We start from the raw sequence: 25,588 nt of genomic DNA, 5'->3' as shown, positions 1-25,588 counted from the left end.
TGATCGGGTATGAGGCAGCAAAGATTTAGGCCTTGGCTACAAAACAAACACGCCAGACGGAGAGAGAAAGATATCAAAGAGATAAAAATGAAATCTCTGGAGATTTGGGGCTCTGTCAGAGAAAAGTGGGTCTCATCCCCAGTCAGAAACATGGCGGCAGAACTTGCACTGATCACCACCCTCCAGGCCCCCCTGAGGCAGGAGGGGAGGGAGGACGTGAAATCACTGGGATGGCTGCTGTCACAGATGGTGCAGAGTCTTAAACAAGTCCCATGTGACGGACACCGGTGTTTTTATTTTTTATCTTTATGCTTTTAAGATGTTCAGCAGATACATTCTGCATCTGTAAAAAAAAAATCACTTAAAAACTCTGACCTACGAGTCGAGGTGGAAGGCAGTCCAAAAACACTCCCAAAATTCCTTATGCTTCATAAGAGTAGAACTCGAGTCACATTCCTGCTCTTCACAGAAAATAAGCAATCACTCCCATCTGTGTTGGGTAAGTATTAAGCTCTGTTACCAAAATAATAATAAAAAAAACAATAAAATAAGATTCCCATCCTTGGAAAAAAAACAAAATCTGACCCCACCTTTCTCAAACTGATGTGATTTCCATTTTAAAGCCAATCCAAGCCTGTATTAGTACTGTAAAAGTGTCAAAAACATTTATTTTCCACCATAAACCTTATTTATTATGATATAAAACCTATAACACTATATGTGGGCAAATAAAGGCTTATCTAAGGAAATAATTGGATGCAGGTCGCATACTTTAAACCTCTTGTTAAGCCTTTCTGCTGTCTAATGTATTTGCTCAAGAAGCGTTAGTTGTGTCACATCAAGCGTCACCTGAAAAAACAAAACAAAAACCAAACATTAATTTGCCATGCAATCTTCAAGGGGAGCGCAGTTAAGGTACCGGTGGAATGAGATGCAGAGGAAAAACCTGTCGCTGATCATTTAGCTGCAAAATGTGGAGTAAATGAGGGCTTTTGGGACTGAAGCAGAGTTCTTCTCAAGGACAGAAAAAGAAAACAAATGTTGGTGCAGAGGGGGAGCGTGACTCTCCATGTTAATGACAGGAGTGCGGCAAGCTCGGTGGGCTCGCCGCCTCATCGCTGTGCATTTGTCTGCAGTATGTCAAAGGTCGCTCCCACACAATGAGATAGACCGAGACCGACAGAGAAAACATGCTCCTTCCCTCCTCGGCTCCTCACAGACCGAATGACCAGGGAAGGGCAGCGGTAACCGGTGCTGCCGTCACACCATTAGATGCCCGGACCCACAATCGCTCACACAAACCTCGCAGCATCTGCAGAAGGATCCTGGGGGTTGAGCATCATTCTGAACAGCGGTTGCCACTAAAATCATATTCACCATGGAAGACGTGTACCTAAAACTGGATTTAAGCAGGTATATATCCAACAGTGGTGGAATCGCCGTCACACACAGCCCTAAAACGCCTCCATAATTACATAAGCCTCTAAAATCTTCCTGGAAGCATCCTTCACAAAGGGATTTTCTGTGGTGACATTTCTAACAAACAGCTAGATAGCCACAGCTTTAGTGTCCATTACAACACACGGATAACAACCCGGACCTTAAAATACATAATGTGGTACCAACAGAAAAAGTGATGACAAGAAAACCTTTATCATCTGACAACATGAAAACGCAGAAGAAATACAGGTGAGCGGATGCTGGTATAAGCAGAACCTCTGACAGCCAAGTCTGCGGCGGTGGTGGTGTTTTTATGTTGTGTGTAGATGCCTCTCCCTCCTGTCATTCCAATTTGACCAACACAACTCTGACATGACATTTCCCGAGGACGTCAAACTGCGGGAAATGGGGGTCACGGCTGAAGGATTATAAATCTAAAACTCATTTCATCTTGCTGTCAATTCCTTCGTCCTCTTGCTCTCCTGCCATGTGAGCTTCTCTTAGGTAGATGAACAAGTTAATAGAGAAAAATATAAAAATATTCTGGTACACGTTACATAAAAACTACAGGCAACTTAGAAAATCCTCAGTCGTTACAGCTGTGAGTGTGATTGCATTCAGCAGTTTGTTCAGAATTGAAGGTTTTATTGACAGTCTCATTAAAGAGGCAAATAAAGCTAAATGCAGTGTCCCAGCATGAATAATAAAAGCTCTCAGGATGGAGAACATCCTCTCACTCTCACGCACATATGATTTCTTCATTCACATGCACTAATGGGGAAAAAAAAGAAGAAAATCTTACAATTCATCTTCAAAATGTGGAGCTACCCAGGCTTCTAATTACAGAGGGATCTTTTTCATCTCCTTAGGTAATGAGTGCAAGCCAAGGCAGAGGTCACAATAACGTCTCCAACCTTCACCGAGATGAAGGTGTAATTCTGCCAGGTCGGGGGCAGGGTGGGTAAAAAGGACATCAGCCAATAGCTTAGCACTGAACACACAGCAGCCAGTAACCTTTATGGACTGTTGCAATTCATCACGAGCCCAGTTTAAAGTGATTCGACCCGAGATGGGATAGAAATTCACAGTGACAACAATATGGTTGTGTTCAAGGCAATTGATACTGAAAATTCTCGTGTATTATGTTGCAGTGTAGATAGACTTGATGGTTATAAGATATAAGAATATAATAGGAGGTGCAGACAATAATACTTCATGTTTGCTGCATGAGACAAAAAGAAGAAATTAGCCAAATATAAGAGGAAAAGCCGCAGACTCCTGGCATAAAATTCAGCTGAAAGTACCCATTGGCCAATGAATCAGAAAGAGAAAGACACAAAATGGCAAAGACAGGAAAACAGACTAATTCCCTTCGACTACATAAAGTGTTGCCCACGACCGTGGTTTTTAATTGGGACACGACAGCCAGTGAAAACACAGACAGCACTCAGTGTCGCTTGTCTTATCAACAGGGTGCCTTGATGACATAATAACAAGTGACTTGTTCATGCATGTTCCTGTCAGCACAGTTCAAGGATCTTTCAACGCCAAGCTGAGTGCAGCCCGAAGACACAGGCTGCAGTCAAGGATGGAACGGCAGACGGCTCCAGATAAACAGCTACTTGTGATGTCACAACCACAGAAGCACTCACTGCGACATAAGCTGTGTGTTCTGATGCAGGATTTTTTAAAAAACAACAGTTTTGTCACTGCTGACGCACCGCGAGCTGGCCTGTGGAGCAGACCAGCGACCTATGGGAATACGCACCGTCACTATGATTAACTGTGGGCCGAGGCATTCAAAGGCAGACAGAGAGAGGTTTCGTTCGTGTGGTGAGGTAGCTTCTCTGCATTTTAAAAAAAAAAAACCCACAACAACTTGCGACAAAAAGCAGGACAGCTAAAATGCTGTGTCAGGCTGCAAACTCTGCGTTCTCAAAGTGAGCTCAAGTCGTGCCTTATATTCCACAGCCTCCAGTCTCTCTGGGGGGACTATTGTGTCCCTTCAGCCTCAGCCTCAGCCAGCAGAGCAGGCAGAGAGGCCGGAACAAGCCTGGCTCAGAGGACTGGAAGACAGAGACGCACTAATCAGCTCAAACATCTGTCCCGTACAGTGCGCCGTTCCATTTAACTTTGAATTCTGTACCGAGAGAACTGCAGTGAGTGGACATTTGGTGGATTCTGGAGAGAGAAGCGCTTAAAAAAAAAAAAAAAGAGGCTTGTTAGAGAGATGTGGGCGTATTGGTGACTGTGCAAGAGCACCTGAAGTTTTGGACACAATAGCACAATTTCATTTGCCAGCCCTGTGTGCACTGACACCATCTGCAGTGGAAAGCCAAGCAGAGACGGGTCGACCAATTCCGAGGAAAAATGGCTATAGTTAAGTTAAGCATCCCTATTGGGTTCTTCTATCACAGCTTTTGTGTGAGAGTGGCGCCCCTGCAGCCTCTGAGAAAGACCGATCCAAAACATTTCAGAAGAGGAACAAGCAATGAGGAAACCCCAACACTGGGCTGGATGGCCAGTCCTGTCATTTAGTCACAGTTGTTTGAAGAGCAGCGTCCTGTAGCCATCCAGCTAAAAATACACCATGTTTTCAGATACAAAATGTTCTAAAAATCCACCGTAAACTATTTTTGAACAAACCAAGTCTCCATTTAACTGCACAGTTTATTGAATAGTAGATTTCTGGTTTGTCTTGTTTAAGATGGTCAAATTATCTCCATATTTATTACATTCCACCATTTCGGGGGATGAACATTTGCTAACAGACAAGACATTATCCCAGCTGATTACTGACATTTAGACAAGTTTTTATAGGTGTCTGATGTGTTATTAATAAATATGCAAAACAGCCATTAACTAAACAAATATACACCGATTGGCATAAGTATGCAGCTGATGGTTGTGAAATAAACTCTTAAATGTATTTTCCCAGAAGGAAAGAATCAAATTATGTACAAAAAGGTCAAGATTAGAGGACCTGTTGACATCTGCTGGGATCTTGAGCCGGATCACAAATGACCCTCTCATCTACAACTTTAACATCGTCTGTAGCATTTGGGAAAAGCAGCGGGTTTAGTGGAAGTGCTAATGCCGGCGGCCTTCACCAGTCCTCCGAATATAGGGCACGTCATGTAAATGATGAATGCTCAGAGGCTACTGTTCCACTTCCTGCAGCGAGAAAGAGCACACGGCGTGCAAATGTATCCCCCGCAAACATGAGCAGCTAAGGAGAAACAACAAATCAGTCCTACTATATTTATCCTTCAAGTGAAAAAGATTCATGATATCTGAAATGCCGGCAAAGGCCCACAGAGTCTGCACACAGTAAGCTGAGGCAGGTGTGCGGCTGCAGCAAAGTAGGTGCATGTCTGAGGGGTTTAACAAAGAAAAAGATCTTAGAGCCATCAATGTTAAGTTTGATTATCTACACAGAGCATGACATGCCATTTAAGAGCAGCAACAAGAGGACTGCCGTTGGCACTAGAGTGGAAACCTGAGAGGCGTTGACCGATAAGAGGGAGTCTGTTGTTTGTATGAAGTCACTCAGTCAAAGCCTCCTCCTTTCAGCCTCCTATAACTCGTCTCATCCTGCCCGCCGAGCAGGAATACCTTCCACCCAGGCATTCAAATAAGAAGTCCAAGATGTTCCCATTTTTCACCTAAAGTAGAAAAATTTGACAGGCAAGCAGCTAGTTTAAATTCTTATAAGCTTTAATATGAAAATTTCGGAATCATTTTCACAGCAGTAACCGGTTTTAACCCCTCTGCTAAGAGCCATCAATCCACCCTGTCGAGAGTGAGATGCCCATCGTGGAGGAGAAGGCGATACATCATCTCTACGGGGAATTGAAGAAATAAAAAAAAATTAATCAATAAATAAACCGTTTCCTTTAGGCTACAGCGGCTCCAAATTAAACCAAGCTTCTCACAACAGTTGCCGAGTTCTACAATCATTTGAGAACGAGATAAAGAACTCTTATTTGATTGTGAGGAGTTTCTCAGTTTTTCCTATTTACACATTTTCTGAGAGAAGTAAATCAAAAAGGAAACTGAAATTCCACGTCCTGCTTAAGAGAAAAGATCACATTCACATTTAAACTGGTATTTGTAATTTAAACTAACCCAGATATCTAAAAATAGAGGAAAGAGTTGGAGACTTATGGACATGAACAGAACCATACGCTGAAAACTGGAAGCAACACTTTGGATGATCTCTAGAAGGGCCGGTCTCTTCCAAAGATGAGCAGGTTTGGACCGAATGCTGCCCTTAAATTGTCCAAGGACCTGGATGCGAGTATTCATGATCTGGTGCCTCCATGCATCTGAATGGCCGCTCGTCCCAGGGTGAGCGATCACAAGACCACAAACAACACGTCTGAGAAATGTCGTTTCCACTATCATTATTATCTCTGCCCCACTGCGGAGCCACTTCAGACTTATTTAGCTGCCTTTGAGGGCGGTCTAATGAATATGTGGAACAATCTAAATTGTGGAACGCTCTTAGTTGTGTTGGTGTCGTTGTTGGTCAAAGCTTCTTAGGATTAGTCCAACCTCAAATAGTCAGAGAGTAGTCCATATAAAACCATGTAGTGCTTGTCGAGGCCACAAATCACCGTGTGTAAAACCACGATGTGGTTGCATGACAGTGCGTGCCAAATGGCAGGATAACAGATCCGTTTGCCTCCACTTCATCTTAGCGGCAGCTGGAAGCTGCTCTGCTGTATCTGCTGTGTACGCCCTGAGCAGGCAACAACAGCTCTATCTGACCAAATAAAGTGTGCGTCCCTTTCCATTTCGCTCCGTTCCCTGACATCAGATAAATATTTGGGATGTGTGCCTCTTTTGTCAAGTCAAAGCTGCAGTAGTGCAGTCGTATGAATTACAACTACAGCCTCAGAGTCGTGTCTGAAAGTTAGTACGGTTAATCCACTGATGATTTCTAACCAACTCTCTACATACCGGAGCATGGATCATCTTATTAAAATACCAACTTTAAGCATGTCGTGAATACTTGCCTTATTTGCACCATAAATTATTAGTTTTAACCCTTTTCCTTAAAAGTGAGTGCTGCACGAGTGAATGTGTGGATGGGTAATTGTATTGTAAAGTGTTTTAAAGAACGCACATATGGCTATAATGCACCAGTTATTGACCAGCACATCAGCGAATGACATTTTTCATTAAAATAAGGCCAGACTGGGCAAAAAATTCCAACCTTTTTTGTTTAATCTTTGAAAAAGCCCTAGAATAAAGACTCGGACTGATTAAAACCTTTTAAAAAGGCTTACTTTAAGTAGGTAAAGTGGAAAGCTGCCAACATTCACTATGATGCTTCCAAGCCAAGCTGGTTTATTTTGAAAAAAATGCTGCCCGTGTGAAAAACTTTTGCCCACACTTGCAGTTTCATGCGACGTTCACAGAAAATCCCCGTCTGCATGTTAACAGTTAGGAAGCAGCAAAGCAGCTGAATAATTTCTTCCTCTTCCCGTTTCAGGCAGCAGACAAGAGGTGGAACACACAGAGCCAAGTTATTCACCGTTTAGACTCTTCCAGCTCTCAGCAATCGTCTGCACCATTTCTCTGGGGTTGTGGTTTGACAGCAAGGCAGAGATTTGGAGCAAATCCTTAAGAGTCCTTCATGACAGCAACCACATGACGGAATGGTCTAGCTTGACATTCAAAACTCAGCCGTCTCCAGTTTCTGTGCAACGTGACCTTCCATCTGATCAGTTTTACAAGTGATTTACTCAAATCTTAGTGTTTGAGCTCTGGATTTTGGATGCAATTGTGAATAAAGAACAAAATAAAAAGGGAAAGGGTTTATTGGATTAGGATATTCTTACTCGACTTTTCCCGATTTAACCCTTTCCACAGCCCTCTGAACTCAACTCGGCTCATTTCTTTCCCCACGATAGTTACCGCACGTCACTGTGGACAGCAGCGTGCGGTAAATACCTAAAGTGCAAACAGCTGCTGGAGCAGGAAACTGCTGTTAATGTGCAGACTATGAATGGGGAACCAGGGTGAGGACAGAAAACACAGCTGGCTGCTTCTAAAGATGAGAAGACTGAACCCAACTGCACGCATTAGCGCAAATATATGCACAATTTAAGCATTCACAACTGTAGCCCCACTTTGAATAGACTATTTATCTGATGACGAGTTAAAGTCGCTGAATGTGGTTTAAATAATCGCAGTATACAAGCCAACCCAGGGTAGCTGGTTAGAAATTTCACTGAATGCTTTTTTAAAATCAATAAAAAAAATAAAAATAAAAAACTGTTTTGTCATAATCCTGATAATCACAGAAATGTATAGTCATCCTACAACTAGACTGATCACGTAAGAGCTGCAGATCAGCCCTGCTCCTCCCCACCAAGACGGTGACGATAGCCGCGGGTTTGTGGGTAAACAGAAGTACTGCTCGACTATCTCATTATGACAGTACAGGTAAACATTTACAGGATCTGTTACTCTTCTCCCCAGCGACCAGCGAGTTCAGGGAGGGGTTCGGATCTGCGGCTCAGTGACTGGGAGCTTCAACCGAGGACTATCAACAGCGAGTCTAATTAAATCATCTTCAGAAAATCACGGACACAGGGCATTACAAGAGATTACAGCCCCATCCTGCCCAGCCCAGACCCCCTGAGAACAATGGGCCCGTAATCGCTCTTAATTCCCCAGCTAATCAACCCAGGGCTCAGAGTCTCATGGCTGCATCGAGAGGCAAAAGCAGCTCACATCCACAAAAATATCAAAGTTGAGAGACAAAAATTCAAAGCAGGTGTATAAACAATTACTCTTCCACAATCATTGACCACTCATAGATTTTCTCTGCCAAAGCCATCCTTTTCAAACTATCATTTCATTATATTCGCCACCATTCAGAGCCCATTATACCTCCTAATGGTATATGCATCTTTCAGCTCTAATGTATTCTTTCATAGGAGGGTCGCTGGTGTGGCGCCTGCTCTCCCTCCTGATCTGCCTCACACCAAGGAGACCTTAGGGCTCAGCATAAGCCTCACTTAAAGCCACAAAACTTAAAAGACAGCACTTCTTTCATTCACCAAGATGATCAGTAAATCTCCTCCCTTCACTGATCCCTCCTCTCACTTCTGGCCTGCTCGGCCAGCTCCGCCACAAACAGCCCTGCTGGGATGTGAAAGGTTTAAGGTTTAACTCGCTGAAGGGCACATGTACGACTATTGCTACCATACAACGGGCATAATGCACCGAATTACCATCCCTCTTCAGCAGTTGACTTTACATTATGTCAAATGCACAGCTTTGTCAAGCACAGCAGCATCTGTAAGGAAGATGCGAGCTGTCCGTTGGCATTTGTGCCATGACAGCAGACACGGTCCTGATCATTTTTGTTTTATCACCGCTGTTCCTCCCCCCTCACAAACAACGACATGCGGCAAAATTGACATCACAATCGCCCCCAGCTTCAGCATCTGCTCGGATGGACCCAAAGCTGTTCGATGACTAAAAGGTGGGGATGGTGCTCCCGTATTTTCATTTCACTAGAAAACACACGATAATCTACTTTTGCGTGCAGAATGGGCACATGAACTTTTCTAATGCGCAACAGATGCACGGACATCTGCTTCACTTAAGTAATCATCTAAACTAGACTAAATGCTCTGCGTGATGGACGCCGCATCAGCTTACTTTTCCCCTCTCGGTGTATCTGTTTATCGGCTAATCTACCAACAGCATGGGCTGAAGTAAACATGCAGCCTGGCTCTGTCCTGCCTCGAGCATCCATGTTATCACTAATAGAAGGAGCCATCGTCTCTTACTGGAAGAGAATTTTTTTTGCCAGGATTCCTCTAATGGAACGTGACAGATCCGTCTTCCCCAACGGTTCCCACTTCTGCATAAAAGGAGCCTCTCTGCCACACCACCATGACAAACAGCCCAGCTGGAAAAACTCATTTGTTTGGGGTGGGTGGATATTAACAGGGTGGGGGTGGGGGGCTGGGAACGAGCTTAATCAAAAGAGCTGGTCTCCAAAACAAATTTGTGGCACTAAATAAACCACTTTGTATTTTAGAAAGATGAAGCTTACCAAGAGAGAGAGAGAGAGAGAGAGAGAGACAGACTGCACAGGAAAGAACAAAAAATAAATAAATAATAAAAAGGAATGGATGGAGCTGCAAGAAAGAAAGAAAGAAAAGCAGACTGAGGAGAGCCACAGGGGAGATGGCAGCCGTGGGTGCCCTTGAAACTGCCTGACTCATTACTGCAGCAGCACGGCCATGCGTGGTGATGGCAGGCTGAAAGAGAGCTCTCGGTCAGGCGCTGACAGCCGGAGAGTGAAAGACGGCGTGTTTTGAAACCACCAGAGGAACACCTCAAAGACTGGCATACTCAGTCTCATATTTCAACAAACCGCCACCCGCCTGCATTAACAGCGAGACAGACGAAGAAAATGCTAATACGTCTTTATGGTAAACCTCCTGTTTGCAGCCCGATAAAAGAAGAATAAGGAGACTCCAGACTTGTGTTAATGGCGAACAGCACACAGGTGCATCTGGACACTGAGTGACAGGTATGTGTGAGTGACTCAATACCACTGAAATCAATCATTTCCTCTGTGGCGAGGACTAAAAAAAACAAAAAAAAAAACAGCCAGCATTGCTGCACAACTGTCTGCCCTCATTGTCTGAGCACCTTTAATAACTGTAGTCTCTGGGAAAAAAAAAAAAAAAAAAGTTAAGTCCCCAAACACGCATGGACAACCAGGGTCTGCAGCCCATTTCTCCTCTTATCTGGTCTTACGCCACTGAGAAGTGGAGCGGAAACACATCCCTCGGGCGAGTTGGCAGCAGGAAGAATCTGTCTAGCCCCGCAACACGGTGGTTGCACACAGCCCACTGACTGTGCCCATCATCACAATTAAAGCACAGTGGCTGCTGTGGCTTCCATTTTGTCCTCCGCAGGAATTCGCTGCCAACTTAAGGCCACAACGGCGTGGTAATAAGTGCACAGCTTCCTCCAACCCCAATTAGTGAAACAGCAATCCAGCAAACCTCCATTTAACTTGGCGCCAGAGGTCCCACTGTGGCATGACTTGGGAAGGGAACGGTTTTGTCACCTTTAACCCTGTTGCCTAAAATAAAAAAGGCATTTTCCACAGAATTTAAAGCTTGCACTTTACAGGGTGAAGGCATGGGGCTACGTATGACGCATGTTGGGTAGTATAACCCTGATGAGAAGAATGCAAGTGTGACCAGAAGGTCAAAGTTAGAAGTTTAGTTTGTATACAAACTGATTGTGATTCAGTTCAGGAAGATTGAAAAACTTAGTGTTGAGAGTGCTTTCTGCTTTTCTCCAATAAATTTACATTCTGTTCCATGCCATCCAATATGATTGCCAGAATAAAGCCCATCCTAATCAGAATACATTAGCTCTCTGCGAATTATCTGCTCCCTGAAGCAAACAAGAGTCGCAGACAAATCCTCATTGTAATGTCCTTCATGTCCAAGCGAGCAATTACGTGCAGGGGGGCCGTTTGCCAGATGTGTGCGCATCAGGTGTTGGACGCGTTTGTGTGCAACTGCCTTGGCCGCAGAAGGGCTTATGGGGGCAAAAGGATGCAAATCAGCAAGAGGTAAAGCTCTCAACATGGCGGCAAGACTCAGGGCCTGAGGTCAACAGAGTGAGATGCCAGGCTAAGGGGATTACATCCCGACACACACCAACCAAAGGCATGTGTGACACCAGACAGCCAAAACAATGTCGGAGTTGATTGCATAACGTAAAAGAAGGCTGACTTATATGAAACCTTTGGGAAGCACAATATATAATGTATACAAATCCTTATTCAAGTGGTGTGCAGATCCATTTTGTGCAGAAGTCTACAAAGGCAACGTTTTTATGTTTCCATCATCGTAGGGTTGCTCCAGCTGTTTGAGTGTCTACTGTGGAAAGTCTAATTCAGTTTAGTAAACCTTGCAGCAGTGAAACATTACTTTGTTTATGAAGTTAACTTTGACAACGATGCCTTGGGAACTGGGAAGCTGCTTCGACGTTACAGACAAAAAGACTTCACGACTACAGCATTTCCCTCCGCTGGCTAATCGTCGTTCACACCTTAAAGAACTATTCCTGAAATCCAAATAACTCGGCACAAAGAGGCCAAGCTTTGGCTCTTAGTCACAGGAAACTTTCCAACCCTGCAAAAACTCCTTTTAGTTCATTTTAAATAGACAACCATGCTGACACGGCAATCAGCTCCATGTGCCCCTCTGGCCACACTGTTGCTGCACTTTCACACATCCTTGCCATATCGTTTTGGCATTTTCTTTAAGCACCGTCGAGCCTCATGCTAAGTGACGTTTGAGCCTGCAAGGCACGGCTCTCGCACATTTGCTTCCTTCTGACACACAGCTCGAGTCTGCTCACTGGCAAATAAATGAAAGGAAAGTCTTAAGTTGCCTAATATCACTCAGTATGGTTTTTTTTTTTAACAATGAATGCAGAGAATAAAGTTGAGCCGCTGTGCGCATATTTATCATAAAGTTTACTTTATGTTCTGTAACAAACATGTCAGGAAAATTATTTCAATACCGCCGATGCTCGTTTGTCTGGTCTCTGGACGGAGACATTATGCAATGAGGCGTCTCAAAGGGCGGGCATGCCAAGCTCATCAAGGGTCACGGTTGTTTCCGATGGGGCCTCGGCGCTCATACTTTCTCTCTCCCAGTATTGTGAATCTGGCCGGGGCTCCTGCCAGAATACAAAATGCCAGATCGACGCATTGAAAAGAAATCCAAGCAGAGGGACAAACTGGTGGCCAAGAAGAGAGAGACATCTTGTGCTGGGCCTAATTACTTCTGCTCCCAAGATTACACAGTTTTGACCTTTCTCAAGCTTCCCCTACAGAGCCTGATTGGACACTGAAGAGGAATGCATTGATGTTCGCAGCCCTGTCAATTATATCTAATGCAGACTGCAGCTCCCTCCTACCCATTAACCATCCAACTATGTTTACATGTCATCATGTAATTGAATTAACTATGCTTGTTACTTGCCAATAGCATATTTATATTCTTTTTGTCACTCCTTACAGACACCTCACTGGTGCACATAAGTTATAATCCAATTAAAACAATGACATGTGTTCTGTTTATAAGGAAGTCTGATTACAGGGCATACAGGGATAAAAGGAGTATGAATGAAAGCATCTGTAGCACCAGAGGGAGCAAAACAGTGAACTTAGCAGACCTCTGCAGCTCGGCAACTTTAAGTCGACATTAGCTACTTTAAACAAACAATACAAGTCTTTAATTAAAGGGTTAGAGTTTGGACAGTAGGGAAATAAATCATCTTTCTCTTCTCCAAATGACCAAATAGCAGCTAGACTCCTTCATGCCTTCCGTAAATTTCAGAAGCTCCTCTTGGGGAATGCTTGGTAGACCGCTAAATGACATGTCTGGAATTCAGCACCCCCGTCTCTCCATCAGATAGTTTAGAATTCAGTCTCGGCCTGCTCGCCAATTCGGTGCAGCAGCGCAGAATGAGCTCCTCTGAGTCAAAGATACATTTTCAGACGGGTCAAGGAGGCCAGCGCCACGAACAGTCAAAGGTTGCAGCGATCTCACAAATCCTCTCCTGTGCAAAGTCTGCCCTTGTTGCGCAGACTGAAACTCTCGTGGCTGTAATCAATTGACACGGCAGAGATTCAGGTATGTCGATTTGTGTCACATTGGTGCGCCATAAACCCTTTGAACCCCATCAGAAGCTTTCCTGTGAGCTGATATCTACATTGGTAACAGCGGGCACCAAAACAGGGATAGACTCTATAACATTAGGCTAGAATGTGTTGCTATGCCTACTGGAGCAATGAAGGAACAGGATTAGGAGCTTTGTTTCACAGTTATTGGATTTTGGCTCTGTGGGAATGGAATTATTCAAACAGTGAGCGAAAAGCTAACGCTCAGCAAACATGACTCCGTGTACACACACGTATGACACATTTCAGCTTTGTGGAGAAGTTAATATCGTCACAGCCTCCAATTACTGTCAAGAATCCCTCATCTCAAATTAAATTATTCATTGAAGGATTGAGTCCCCCCCCTTGGTTTCAACACACACTTTGAATCAGCTGGTACATTCAGACTGAACACAGAATCAACATCTTTGAACTAAAACAAACCAGATTTCCAGTCATTTTAAGTAGTTTGGAGCCAAGTTGAAAGCAGGGATGACAGAAAATGTGAGACCTGAACCGAGGACGCTGCTTCCCCTCTATCTCAGTACATCGTCGCCATCACAAGCCGAACTTTTGGTTTTTTAAATAACTGAGATTTCAGATTTAGTTTTAGAGGGAAACCTGGGAAAAACCAGTAAAATGATGTAAGCATAGGCATGGAACAAGTCCAAAAATTAAAACATAATATAGCAAACACACACACAGATATACCTGAGGTTAAGTTTCTAAAATTGAAAATGATTTCACCTCAGAAAACCTTTTCCTTCCGTTTTCTTTTGCAGGTAAATTTAAGCAACGTGAGCTGCATAATGAATCATCTCTTTACTCGGCTCAGGTTTCCCCACAGACTCCAGTTCACTGACCTCGGATCAAAACAAGAGTTTCAAACTGGAATCTAATTATGATCCAAGTTTAGTTGACTCATAAAGGCAGCTCGGAAGAGCAAATTCGGTACGTCTCATTTCTCAGAATCCACTATACTTCTGAGCTTTCATGAGCAAAGCACAAAATCCCCAAACTGCTACAGAAGGAGCTGCACACTGGTAGCAAAAGTCTTAATGCTGAACAGCCTGGGCAGATCCCCTGGGGTGACTGGGTGCAACTACTTGAATGCAATGAAAAGTGCTGATGATTTCTGACTAAATGTCAGCCTCATCTTCCCTAATGAGCCATCAAGAGTGCGTGCGCTAAAACTGACCTGAATCTCCTCATATGCCTCGTCAATAGTCGTCACTTGGTGCTGCTCGTGCAGCGCCGGCTCGTCGCAGAAGAAGCACACCAGGTTTTTGTCGGTGAGGCAGAAGAGCTTGACCTTCTCGTGGTCCTTGCAGGGATAGGAGCTCCTCTGAGCGTTTAGGATGGCGTCAAGCGGGAAGGCCGAGTAGCGCTCCACAATGTTGGACAACTTGAGACTCGGCGAAAGGAGAGGATCTGCGAAGGTCCTCCGGCACTCGGGGCAGTCCCGGGCTCCGTGAGGCTCCTGTCTGCTCCAGTGCTCCGTGATGCACTTTCTGCAGAAGTAGTGCTCGCAGCCAAAGCTCACAGGGTCCTGGTAAATGCTGAGGCAGATGGAACAGAGGAGCTCGTCCTTCAGACAACAAGCCATTTGCAAAAGCAGAGACTGAGAGGCATCTAAGAGGACGACGTTCTGGAGCCGAGTACAATTGGTTTAATCTGCAAGAGCGTGGTTCAATGCCACGTGGGGGGGGGGGCGCCTTGGGGTGGATGTTGTCGTCGCTGTTGGAGAAACAGAAAATAAGTTCCAATAAGATGCATTTCAACTGAGACTAACACTAGCTTTTCAGCTAAAGAAATCAGTGAGAGCAGCAGATTCTTTCAGTGACACATTAACTAAATAGACTTTAATGAGGACCCATTTAATATTTAATCTTCCTCATAAAAGCTTCCCGTAGGCCGTCTCACTTCTCACTGCCAACAGCGCTTGAGAATGGGCTGGAAAGTAGAGCTACAGCAATTATTGGATCAGGAAAGATTTAGTAACAATACTGATAATGACTCTTTACATTTTCTGCAGGAATCCTCAAAAAAAAAAAAAATGTTCCAGCTTCTCAAGTCTGAATTTGTGTGTATGTGACACACACCAAAGCAAATTGATTAATAATCAATCAACAGTCCAAACAGTCAGAATCTTGATATATGGTAAACTTGGGCAGTAATCTGACTCGTAAAGGTATTCTATTGAGAAATCAACAAGCAGTCAAAAACTGAATCTTAAACTCACGTTCAAACATTAACCTTGAACGATCTAGCAAACTAAATATAGTTACAATTTACTTTCACTTTGTTAACTTCCTCTTTACCAAGGGCAACACCTGAACATTATGAAGCTCTGATGGAAATGCTTCTCCTCTCCTCCAAATCCTCTTCTTAACTTAGTGTCGAGGATTTAGTTTAAATATCTAAAGCCAAATGTCTGCCCCAACCAGAGAGCCAACAGGCAAACACCTGCGGCAGTATTCTCCGCGGTTGTCGACCTCCCTGCCCGGTGTGAAAAAGCTTCCTTTTAAACTCCCTTATCGAAGGGGTTTTAACAGCCCGGACCGAGCTTTTTAACTCTCATCATCGACCACTAAACACCGAGTCAACACATCGAGCTTTGATTAGCATTTATTCTAATTAACTGGCTTGATCTACCTTGCTTGCTAGCCGGATTTGTAAACAGAACCAACAAGCCCAACGACAACTATAGCAGGAGGATGAATGGGGGGGTAGAGACACAAAAGATGAATAACAATAATTAAATTAACTGCCTTTCAAAAACTTACATATTCCTGTTTTGCATGTTTGCTGTAAACGATTCTGAGCGTGACCTTTCTTAAAACCAGAGGTGGAAAAAAAATGGACAAAAAAAAGCCTCAACTTACCAGTTTCACCTCAGCGACATCAGCGGCTCCGACGCAAGTGTCCTTTCAGGAAGAAGAGCAACATACAGCGGCAACAGACGCAACCAACTCAGCTGAAAGATGGGGGTGTAGAGGGGAGGGAGACAGGTCAAACATAGATAAACAACTTTAATCGTTGAGTTAAATACAAGCAGAAATAGGAAATAAAATGTATCTAATTAGAAAAATGTACATTATCTGCTGAGTCGATGAGATCCGTTAAAAGTGTAAGTTTAAATATAAAATGTCTCACCCCTCCAATAATGGAGTGTTTCAAACTTCCTCCCTCCTTGTTCTCCCGCTGTTTAGCAGTTTATCTTGATTAGATCAGGAAAATACTCCGATAGACACTAAACTCGTGTTGTAAGTAGATGGACTTGTAAGTGTGTTTGGGAGCCACCACCAAAAAGTGACTGTCACTTCTCACTGAATACGTTTTCAGTTGGCGAAAGAGCGTGCTTTTGTTTGTTTGTTTGTTTTTTGTCAACGGTTGCAGTTCCTGTAGTCAACCAGCAGGTGGCAGAAAGTCCTCACAATACAGAGTCTAGCAAGCACAGGCGATGTGGTGGAGAAAATTCACCACTCACCTAAGATCATAGATGTTGGTTGGAACACACTTTATAATGCACATTCTTCGTAGAATTTTAAAAAAAAACTAATAAGTGATAGAAGAAATTTGCTTTCAACGATCAAAGCTCTGCTTTCATCTATTCCAGAGCATGGGTGATATGACATAAGCATTTTACATATGTACTATGGCAGGGGATTTCAGTGTCAAGTGGGTCTTCCCAGGACACTCCTGAAACATTTTCAGGTTAGGACCAGTAAACGGAGGTGAGAAAACAGTACATTGTTTATATTCAAAAGAATAATGAAGTGGTTGAAGAGCTCAGATACGTAAATTCCAGGGGATTTTGATAGATTTCCCCAAAGTCAGAAACAAATAAATACCTTAGTTCAGACCCTTTATGTGTTAAGTGTAATCTGAATATGTCAAACAGTCAATATGTGATTATATTTGATCCCTTGCTTGTATGAGATGAAATAATTGAAATGATGATCCTTTGAAAACTCTAGCTCTATGAGATTTAGGTCTATGGAATAAGACTTTTCTTTTTTGAGACCACTACACAGCTCACACATGATGCTTTGAGAAGTCTTAACAAAGAAACACAGCCATAATAGCTTCACACAAAATGTTTTAAATGTTTTATCATTTTTCATTGTTCATATTATTGTTCACATTTTTATAAATTCTATTACTCTTATCACCCGACATCAGTGAGGGAAATGATATTCACATATTTATGTACAGCTTACCGTATATACATATAAACACAAAAATAACGGCTAATGTCTTTGAATGGAAACAGAACAAAGGATCTAGCCTGTTTTAATTTGTTTAAACTTACCATACCTACAGTACAAGTGCAGTTTTTTTTCCAGATGGTAAAAGTTCATTCACTGTTGTATCATCATAAAAAAGAATACTTATAAGTCCTTTCATCAGAGTCTTAATGTGCTATCACTAACACTCTCCTGCACTGACATCTGGGACTGTTTGCCCGCCTCTTGCTGTGGGGTGCTGAAGGACTCCTCTTCTGCTCCAAAGGGATATTCTGGTTGTCTAAAGTCTGTGGGCGTGAAAGACGGGGTTCCACAAGACCCATTTCCTATGTGCAAAGTGATATTGACGTTGACGTGGGGGCTATTAGTCACAGGGCTGATGATCTGTGGGCTGGTGGGCTGAGAGGAGGACTGTGCTGGGATGCTGGAAGGTACAGAGACAGGCTCTACGTTGGACAGTAAAGTCCTGGGCTCTGACAGAACAGAGGTCTGACGGTCAAGACCTGAAGTGGATTGTAAAGAGCTGCTGGACATGTCGCTGCTGTAACCATCTCCTCTGGTTAAAGTTTCAGACTGGCTACTGCACTGACTCTGGTCACTGTTCACCTCCACTTTCTCAAGCAGACAGACTTGCTCTGGTGTGGTAGCAGTGGATGAAGTCATCTGAGAGTCCTTTGAATAGTTTTTGTCAATCTGCAGATGGAAGCAATTAAGCTTAATATTAACTGTTTCATATCATTAAATGCAGTCCAATACAACTGTTATGAGATTAGGTAAAACACAAGAAAATATTAGGTAAAAATGACACAATAAAGTCTACCTTTCCTGTATGGTACCTGTGATGTTTAGCTTATGATGATAGTGCCGTGTGTCATGCAAACTTAGTTATTAGCTTTAGCACCGAGGTTGTTATATTCAGTTGTTTATGAAACTTACAGTACTAAAAGAAAGTTAGAACTTTAGAACTTTCTGTACTTTTTTTTGTTTGTACCCCCCAAACAAACAACTGTAAATGTATCAAAGAGAAAAAATTGAATCAACACATTTACATATGTATTTGGACTCTTTTCTTAGTTCTTTACTTTACTGGCAGCAGCAGCAACCTTAGGTCATCTTGTGAATTAGCATAAGTGCTCAAATAAAAGGCAAAGTGACTTATTTTCTTGGTTCCTGGAGGTGTTTCACCTGCCATCTTTAGTTCTCGTTGAATGGTTCCAGTTCCAGATTTTAACCTTTAACCTTCTAATCTTTATTGGAAAATTATCCTAAAAAATTGGTACAACCTTTCTTTGGAAGTTCATTTCATTCCTTGTCAAAGCCCCTTTCCATGGAGATCATCAACAGCAATCTCCAGGTCTTTCCAGATATGCTCTACTGTTTTCTTGTGGGTATTCTTAAACACATTATATTGTCGACACATGAAGCTTCCCCCCAGCTTAAGATCCTGAATGCTCTGGAAAAGCTTTTCACTCAGGATTGCTCTATATTTTCCTTCTGTTTCTTTGGCTACGCTACTGTGAATACTGACTGCTGGAGTGATGCACTCATGGTTCCTTTTCTATAGGGTTCTGGTCAATTACATGTCTAACAGAAACTGATTTCTGAGTTGGGGAGCCAGAGCTATGATATTTCCATATATCTAACATTTGAGAATAATAGGGCCTATTGTAAATGTAACTGCAGTTTGGGGATTTTGTGCTTTGCTCATGAAAGCTTGGAAGTATTGTGGATTCTGAGAAATGAGACATTCTGAATTTGCTCTTCCTAGCTGCCTTTATGAGTTAAATGTAACTCTTCTTGTATTTGTGCCCTGATCTGTGTCTTTACCTCATGGCTTGGTTTATACACTTAGATGCATGATCAGTTTTTAAAATGTATATAGACAGGCGTGTGCCTTCTTAATAATGTACAATGATCTTAATCATGCACAGGTGGACTCCTGTCAAATGGTAGAGCCATCTTAAGAACTTCTGACAGATGCAAGATACACGCAGCTCAACTGTAAAGTGTCTGAATATTTATGTAAATTAGATATTTTGGTCTTTTATCTTTTATACATTTACAAAACACCTGTTTTTCTTTGTAATAGGGGAGAACTGTATGTAGGTTGATGAGAAAAAACTGATGACTTTAATGATTCTGACGAACAACAAAACGTGTAAATGACTGGTATATTTTCTGTTTTGATCAGTAACATAGCTGGATATGAAAAATTCTGACAACCTCCCTGGAAACTGAGCACTTTACAGTTAGTAAAGATTGACTTTTTGGTAGAGAGCTTGTTTTGAATGGCAATAGATTGCAATCAGGTGTCACAAAGATGAAAAGACAATACTTACTGTGTCACCACTCTCACAGTTTCCATTTGCATCTACTTTAGTATGTATGATTAAGGAATCTAGGAAAACAGGAAAAAGTGAAAATCAGTAAATAATAAAGTAAATAATAAAAGTAATGGCAAGTGACGTAAGGAAATTGTGGAAGTAAGAGTATGTGATAAGGAGGCTGACAAAAATGGTCATTCAATTCTGTTTTTAAATTTGAAGTATAATGTAGATAGAAGCATAGTTTTTAACTCGTTACCTTTCTTCAAGACTCGCTTATAAAGGAAAACCAGGAAAACAATGATGAAAAGGAAAAGGAGTCCAATGACACCAGCAATGACTGCAACTAACAGAGAGGTAAACACAGACACAACTCAGATAAGACATGGAAAACATACTGTTCAAAATACCGGTTATACTTAACTGTTTGATTGTGCAAATCTTACCCAGTACAGTGTCTTGTTGAGAGGTTGTTGTTGACCTTGTTGTTGAGAGGGTGGCTACTTCCCCTGAAACAGATCTGAAAGACGGGGTGGAGTCTTTCACTTCATTTGGTGTTGTCGAGTCTGTGCTTGCTCCAACTGTAGTAACAGTGGTGCTCGCAGTTGACGTTATAATAAGCATGGGGCCCACAGTTGGAGTTGTAAACGCAGGCTCAGTTTGCTCTTCACATATGGTGTCTTTGAAAGCATCACCTTCTGTGATAACAGCTCTCCCGTTACAGCTGGAGAGAGAAAATAAGAAAAGAAAGAAGTCAAATATCTGCGTGCCGAACAGTAGCATACGAACGTGACTCTCCTTCACTCACTTTGTATGAGGTTTACACCGATCCTTGTGGGAGTTGATGCTGGAAAATGCCCCATTTGGGCACTTTTCACACTTAACATTTGATGATCGTGTGCCTGATGACAGTAAGACAATGCATTACAAACATGATTAAAACAATATAAAGTGTTCAAAAGCACTGTGAGACTGACAGTCTATTTTTCTTTCTTTTTTTTAAAAACTCACATATCTTTAAAATGATCATTTGATTCTATTCTATTTGCAATAATTGTACAGGACCCTCCAGGAAACAAATATTATTTTCTATTTCTTCATTTTAAAGCAAAATGTATAATAATCACATATAAGATAAATATTCAAACTGTTCTTCAGTTTCAGAATTAAAGTATTTACCTGGCGCAGATACTCCAAAACCAGCTTTGCACACTGTGTACGAAGTACAGTCTGTGCAGTACGGGTCATCAAATCCCATCTGACAGTACATCCCAGGCTGGCAAACACACTTGGAATTTTTGGTAGTCGTGCAATTCTGGCCAAACTGAAGGCCTTTTTCTGGTTAAGTACAAAAAAGTCTGTTTTACTCACACATACACTCATTTGTTGCAAAGCAAAACAAACCAATGAATGGATAGATCTGAAATAAGAACATTGATTTAGTGTATATACTGACTTTGTTTGCATTTGGAGCAGGAGAAACAGTTTTTAGCGTAGTTCCAGTTTTCCATGTACATGTCAAGTCCGCAGTTTTCACACACACTGTCCGTGTTTTTAGAGCACTCTGTTATCAATCGAGACCCTGTATTAACAAAGACAATGCAGTAAAATGAATGAAATCACACAGAAACTTAAAAAAAAATGTAACAACTTTAACTTTTTACAGAAGCACGTGGTCATTGTAACACCATATACAAGCGATTATTCATTCTTTATTCATTGTGATGCAAAGTGGTCCTAAATTGATATGGTTTTTCTATAGAAATCGATGATACATATAATTTATTTGTCTTTTTTTAAAAACCTTTGCTTGGGCGCAGTGAGAGGAAGATTCAGTACAAATATTCTGTAGCTAAAAGGCAGTTCAGGAAGCGCTGGCTTGCTGCGCTAACATAATCAGTAGAGAGGTAGGATGTAAAACAGTGATGTGCACAATGACAGGGAGAGATAAGGTCAGCAAGAACAAGAGCCTGCCGGAAAAGTGGCGCTGCAAAACTGCATTCCTGCTCTTTACTGCCCAAATGACTTGGCGCAGGAGGTGTTTTTCAAAGCTTCAGTTTTTCCTTTCCTCTCTAATGTCTAATTGAAGAATAACTAGATAAAAAAGAAATCCTTTCAGTGAAACACCTGAGGATTGTAGGGGGGCTATTTTCTGTGGTTGATATACAGTATACAGATATACAATGCTGCAGCAGTTCTGCTCAAAGCTGCAAGTGTAAACTTGCCCAGCTAATCAACTTATCTACAGTTGAAATCAATGCATTCCTTCCAAGATCAAAGAGCGCACACATGTTAGAAAAACGTTTAACTTCTGGGTTACAGGATATGTCATATTGAACAGAAAGCCCCGGAACATGAACATATCCATATCCTCTGCTTGATATTTCTGCACCGTGTACAGCTGAACTTGGACGCTCTTATATCTTTTTCCACAATAATGGACTGGCGACCTGTCCAGGGTGTACCCCGCCTTTCGCCCAATGACTGCTGGGATAGGCTCCAGCCGGATTGGCGGTATAGAAAATGGATGGATACATTTCCTGCATCTACATCTTAAACAAAATCGGTTCAGAACCCTAGGAGTTTCTTTCCTTGCGGGAGCAGTGAAAACATAAAATCAAACAAGTTTTACTTGACCAGAAGTGGAAGCGTTACGGCATCAGTGTGTTTGTTATATTTCAACGCTCCCTGCGGATGGAGCCTCCTTTATTACAGTGGCTATGCTCTAAACCGGTGGAACCTCCAGTTGGTTCTCTAAGCGATACAAAGTTTTAAAGAACCCTGAACACAACCAACTTAAGAACCAGAGCAATTTTGTTGGAAAAGAGAACCAGCATCCAAAGTAACTTTAACTAATATAGTGTTACACTTGCCAAACATAAACAGGTTTTATCCCAAAAGGCTTTTCCATTTAAAGTAAATTGACAACATGCTACAAAACAGGGGTGCTTCCTCTTCCAAATCTCTTACATGCCTCTTCAGGGTGCTGACTTTGTATACGATATAGACTCTTTTATATTAATATGTCGTCAACTCATACATATTAGCATTTAAATTCTTTAATTCCCCTTTTACAGGATTCTTGTTACCAGGAATCAAAAAGGGAGTCAGGAGCAGAGCTTTCAACCGGATCAGGGAAAAACTAAACGAATGAACGAGCTAGTTAAATAGCCGATATAATTAGCCTGTGTTAGTAAATCACATGAGCATAACATATAGTATATAGTACCTTACTATGGGTTTTATTTTATTACCAGTTACAACACTTAGTCATGAACTACAATGACTCATGGGTGGCAAAACAAATTCATGATGAAAATAATGTCGCTTCTGCAGATATAAGATTCTTAACTTCAGCAGCAAAACCGAGAAAAAGCTAAATAAAAATCCAACATGGCTAAATTTTCAGACTTTTCAGAATACATTTTAAACTTGTCATTAGTGAATAGTGGAGACAACTCATCTGTTTGCTTCGCTTTGTTTGTGGTCTTGAACAAAGGAAACAACTTATGGATTTCTCTAGCTACTGTAGGTGCTTTTTTATATTCTCTCACACCCCCATGTTCAAACTTTCACCCCTGTGTTTCAGGCCCGTGTCATCAAGCAGCTTTTTATGCTGATGCCACCTTCAGTGTTACATGTGTCAAAGCATTGTTATGGAAGCTCGGTGTTATAATGCAAAACTTGAAAATAACAGTAATTATTTACAGGATTGCACTTACCAGGGGGGCACTTACTACAGCACAGGTTGGAACCATCTGGAACGTACTCTGTCGTTGTGTTATGACATTTCCCTTCTGAGTTAGCCACATAAGGTAAAGAGTAAACCTGAGAAGGGAAAGAGGATGAGCAAAAAGATCAGTAAAGGTAGTAATATGAAAATCATCATTTTAGTCATTAGATAATGAGGGGAACACACAAGGTGGACAGTAGGAAGTTTTGTTATTCTAAGTAAAAGCTTAAAGTAATACCAAACAGCAAGCACCTGCACCCACCTTTTCCGTTCCACATAAATTGTCTGCCTTAGCTGCTGACTGTGTCAAACCAGCAGCTCATTGTTCAGAATTAATAGCTACATTCACCTCCACAGTGCACCTCTGTGGACCTCCCCAAATTCTTAGAACATCGGGTGTTGCACACATGCACAATTGCTTCAAGTCAAACTTAAACTCAGCACTGCTGTGGTTAACAGAATCGTGACAGAGTAACCGTTCACGCACCTGACTTAAAGCTACCTCACCATTTCACTCTCCAATGACAAGCAAAAGCCAGAAAATGCTGACTGCAGCAGTGCATTTCTCGTCTTACAGGAAACAGAGGCGGCACTTAAAATCCCTCTGTTCCAGAGTAACAGACTCTACCCGGGTCTGTGAATGCGCACTGTATTGAGCAATGATTAAAAAAAAAAGATTTGTGATGCTCCAAGTCATTAATTACAGATGTTTTTTTCTCTCTTCGCTGCTCTCCAAAATTAACTCAAGATTCAGTGAGACTTAAGAAAGTATACATATTTGGTGCTTCTTTTAAACTGGGAGTCACTGTGAAACTCAGTGAGATGCCAAGTAACCGAAACTCATGTAGACAGCCAGACTGTAAATTTCCAAAGAAAAGTATGTAACACTGAGGACTACACTTAGACTGATATAGAGGGGCTTTTGTGAGACATGAAAGCAAGATGTTCAAAAGATAAATGTGACTGCATTTTTAACTACGACATAACAACTTTTGATTTTGACAGCAGCCTACACCATGTCTGTGTAACTGTTCAGACTCTCGAATGAGTTCAAATGACAGCTTCTTAAACAAACACTTGGTTGCTCATGCGTTGAATCCAGACTGGCTGATATCCTATCTGTCCACAGCCCCAGATAGACAAACACACACACACGAAACAACAAACAGGACAAAGCCTACCTTTGTAGTTTGAACAATCACCAGAACGAGTAGTATAAGTATGTCCTCCATGCTTATTTTGAGCAAATTGTAGAGCAGAGGATACAGCAACCAGCATGTGTGCTGTATTGCTCACTCTGTGAAGGCGGGTCAGCTCTCGAAGCAGGAAGGAAGCGAGAAGGCAAACAGTAACCCACATTCACAGATCTGATGTGAATAACATTGGTGAGGGAAAGCAGAGTTTAGAAACTGATGCTCTTCTTCTACACATTTTTGTCTGTTATCATGTATGTACAGCGTGAACATACTGTGAATTCATCTTTCTTTGATCCACAACTGATAACAGGAAAACTGCAGTGTGTGGGAAAAGTATTATCTAGTTTGTCTGTTTCACAGTGATAAATCAAGTGATTGATAATAATTTGACTGCGATGAACAAGAAAAACTGTTGTTGGAGTAAAAACAGACCTCTGAAAAGGTGAAAATCTAAATCTGCGTGCATGAGACTCTAAAGAAAAACTAAAGGCAAGAAATCATTTCAAACCAAAGTACAGCGACATCAAGTCACCCATAATCAATTAACATCAAAAGATCTGAGGCCGTAAGAAAAACACAACACATGGAAACGACTGGAGTCTTTGTGCTGCTATTGCAGTCTCTTTTCATGGATGAGCTGGTGGGAAATATGCAGTGCAAACTTTGAAGAAAAACAGTACTAAAACAGGAAGTGGACTTGTTTAGAATTTCTCTTCTTGTTAATTCTCAGCAGTGGAGACACACTTGTGATAAAGCCGGAGTTGCTGTGCAGAATCAACTGTCGTCTATCAGTATCGACTGTTTCATAGTCAAGATATCCTCCTGAAGAACTGACGTTTGCTGATTGACTTCTATGCTGTGGAAGACTTTTTCTCCAAGTGTGGTTACAACATACAACATTAAAACCCGAAACA

The 25,588-nt window shown here is 41.9% G+C and overlaps 2 protein-coding genes across 2 annotated transcripts in view; both read right to left on the bottom strand.

The window, feature by feature from the left end:
• The window catches only part of trim62.1 (tripartite motif containing 62, tandem duplicate 1), a 28,137-nt gene extending 13,229 nt beyond the window's left edge, over positions 1 to 14,908 (bottom strand). Inside the window, exon 1 of the mRNA XM_072381933.1 lies at positions 14,370 to 14,908. Within this exon, the coding sequence (XP_072238034.1) occupies positions 14,370 to 14,777 (408 nt within the window). The 5' untranslated portion in view covers positions 14,778 to 14,908. The remainder of the gene's footprint in view (positions 1 to 14,369) is intronic.
• Positions 14,909 to 17,331: 2,423 nt separating this feature from the next.
• Positions 17,332 to 24,782, bottom strand: tnfrsf1b (tumor necrosis factor receptor superfamily, member 1B). Its single transcript, XM_072381932.1, has 9 exons — positions 24,660 to 24,782; positions 23,468 to 23,573; positions 21,202 to 21,327; positions 20,925 to 21,083; positions 20,554 to 20,647; positions 20,192 to 20,469; positions 20,005 to 20,091; positions 19,761 to 19,819; positions 17,332 to 18,114 (listed from the first exon to the last, which is right to left on the bottom strand). Exons 1-9 carry the CDS (start codon positions 24,708 to 24,710, stop codon positions 17,581 to 17,583), a joined length of 1,494 nt encoding a protein of 497 aa, XP_072238033.1. The 5' UTR covers positions 24,711 to 24,782; the 3' UTR covers positions 17,332 to 17,580.
• Positions 24,783 to 25,588: the final 806 nt, after the last annotated feature.

Source organism: Leuresthes tenuis, unplaced genomic scaffold (genome assembly GCF_036924035.1).
Source record: "Leuresthes tenuis unplaced genomic scaffold, fLeuTen1.0.hap1 SCAF_3, whole genome shotgun sequence".
NCBI lineage: Eukaryota > Metazoa > Chordata > Actinopteri > Atheriniformes > Atherinopsidae > Leuresthes > Leuresthes tenuis.
Note: the sequence above shows the minus strand (reverse complement) of the source record. Positions and strands in the feature narration are given on the sequence as shown.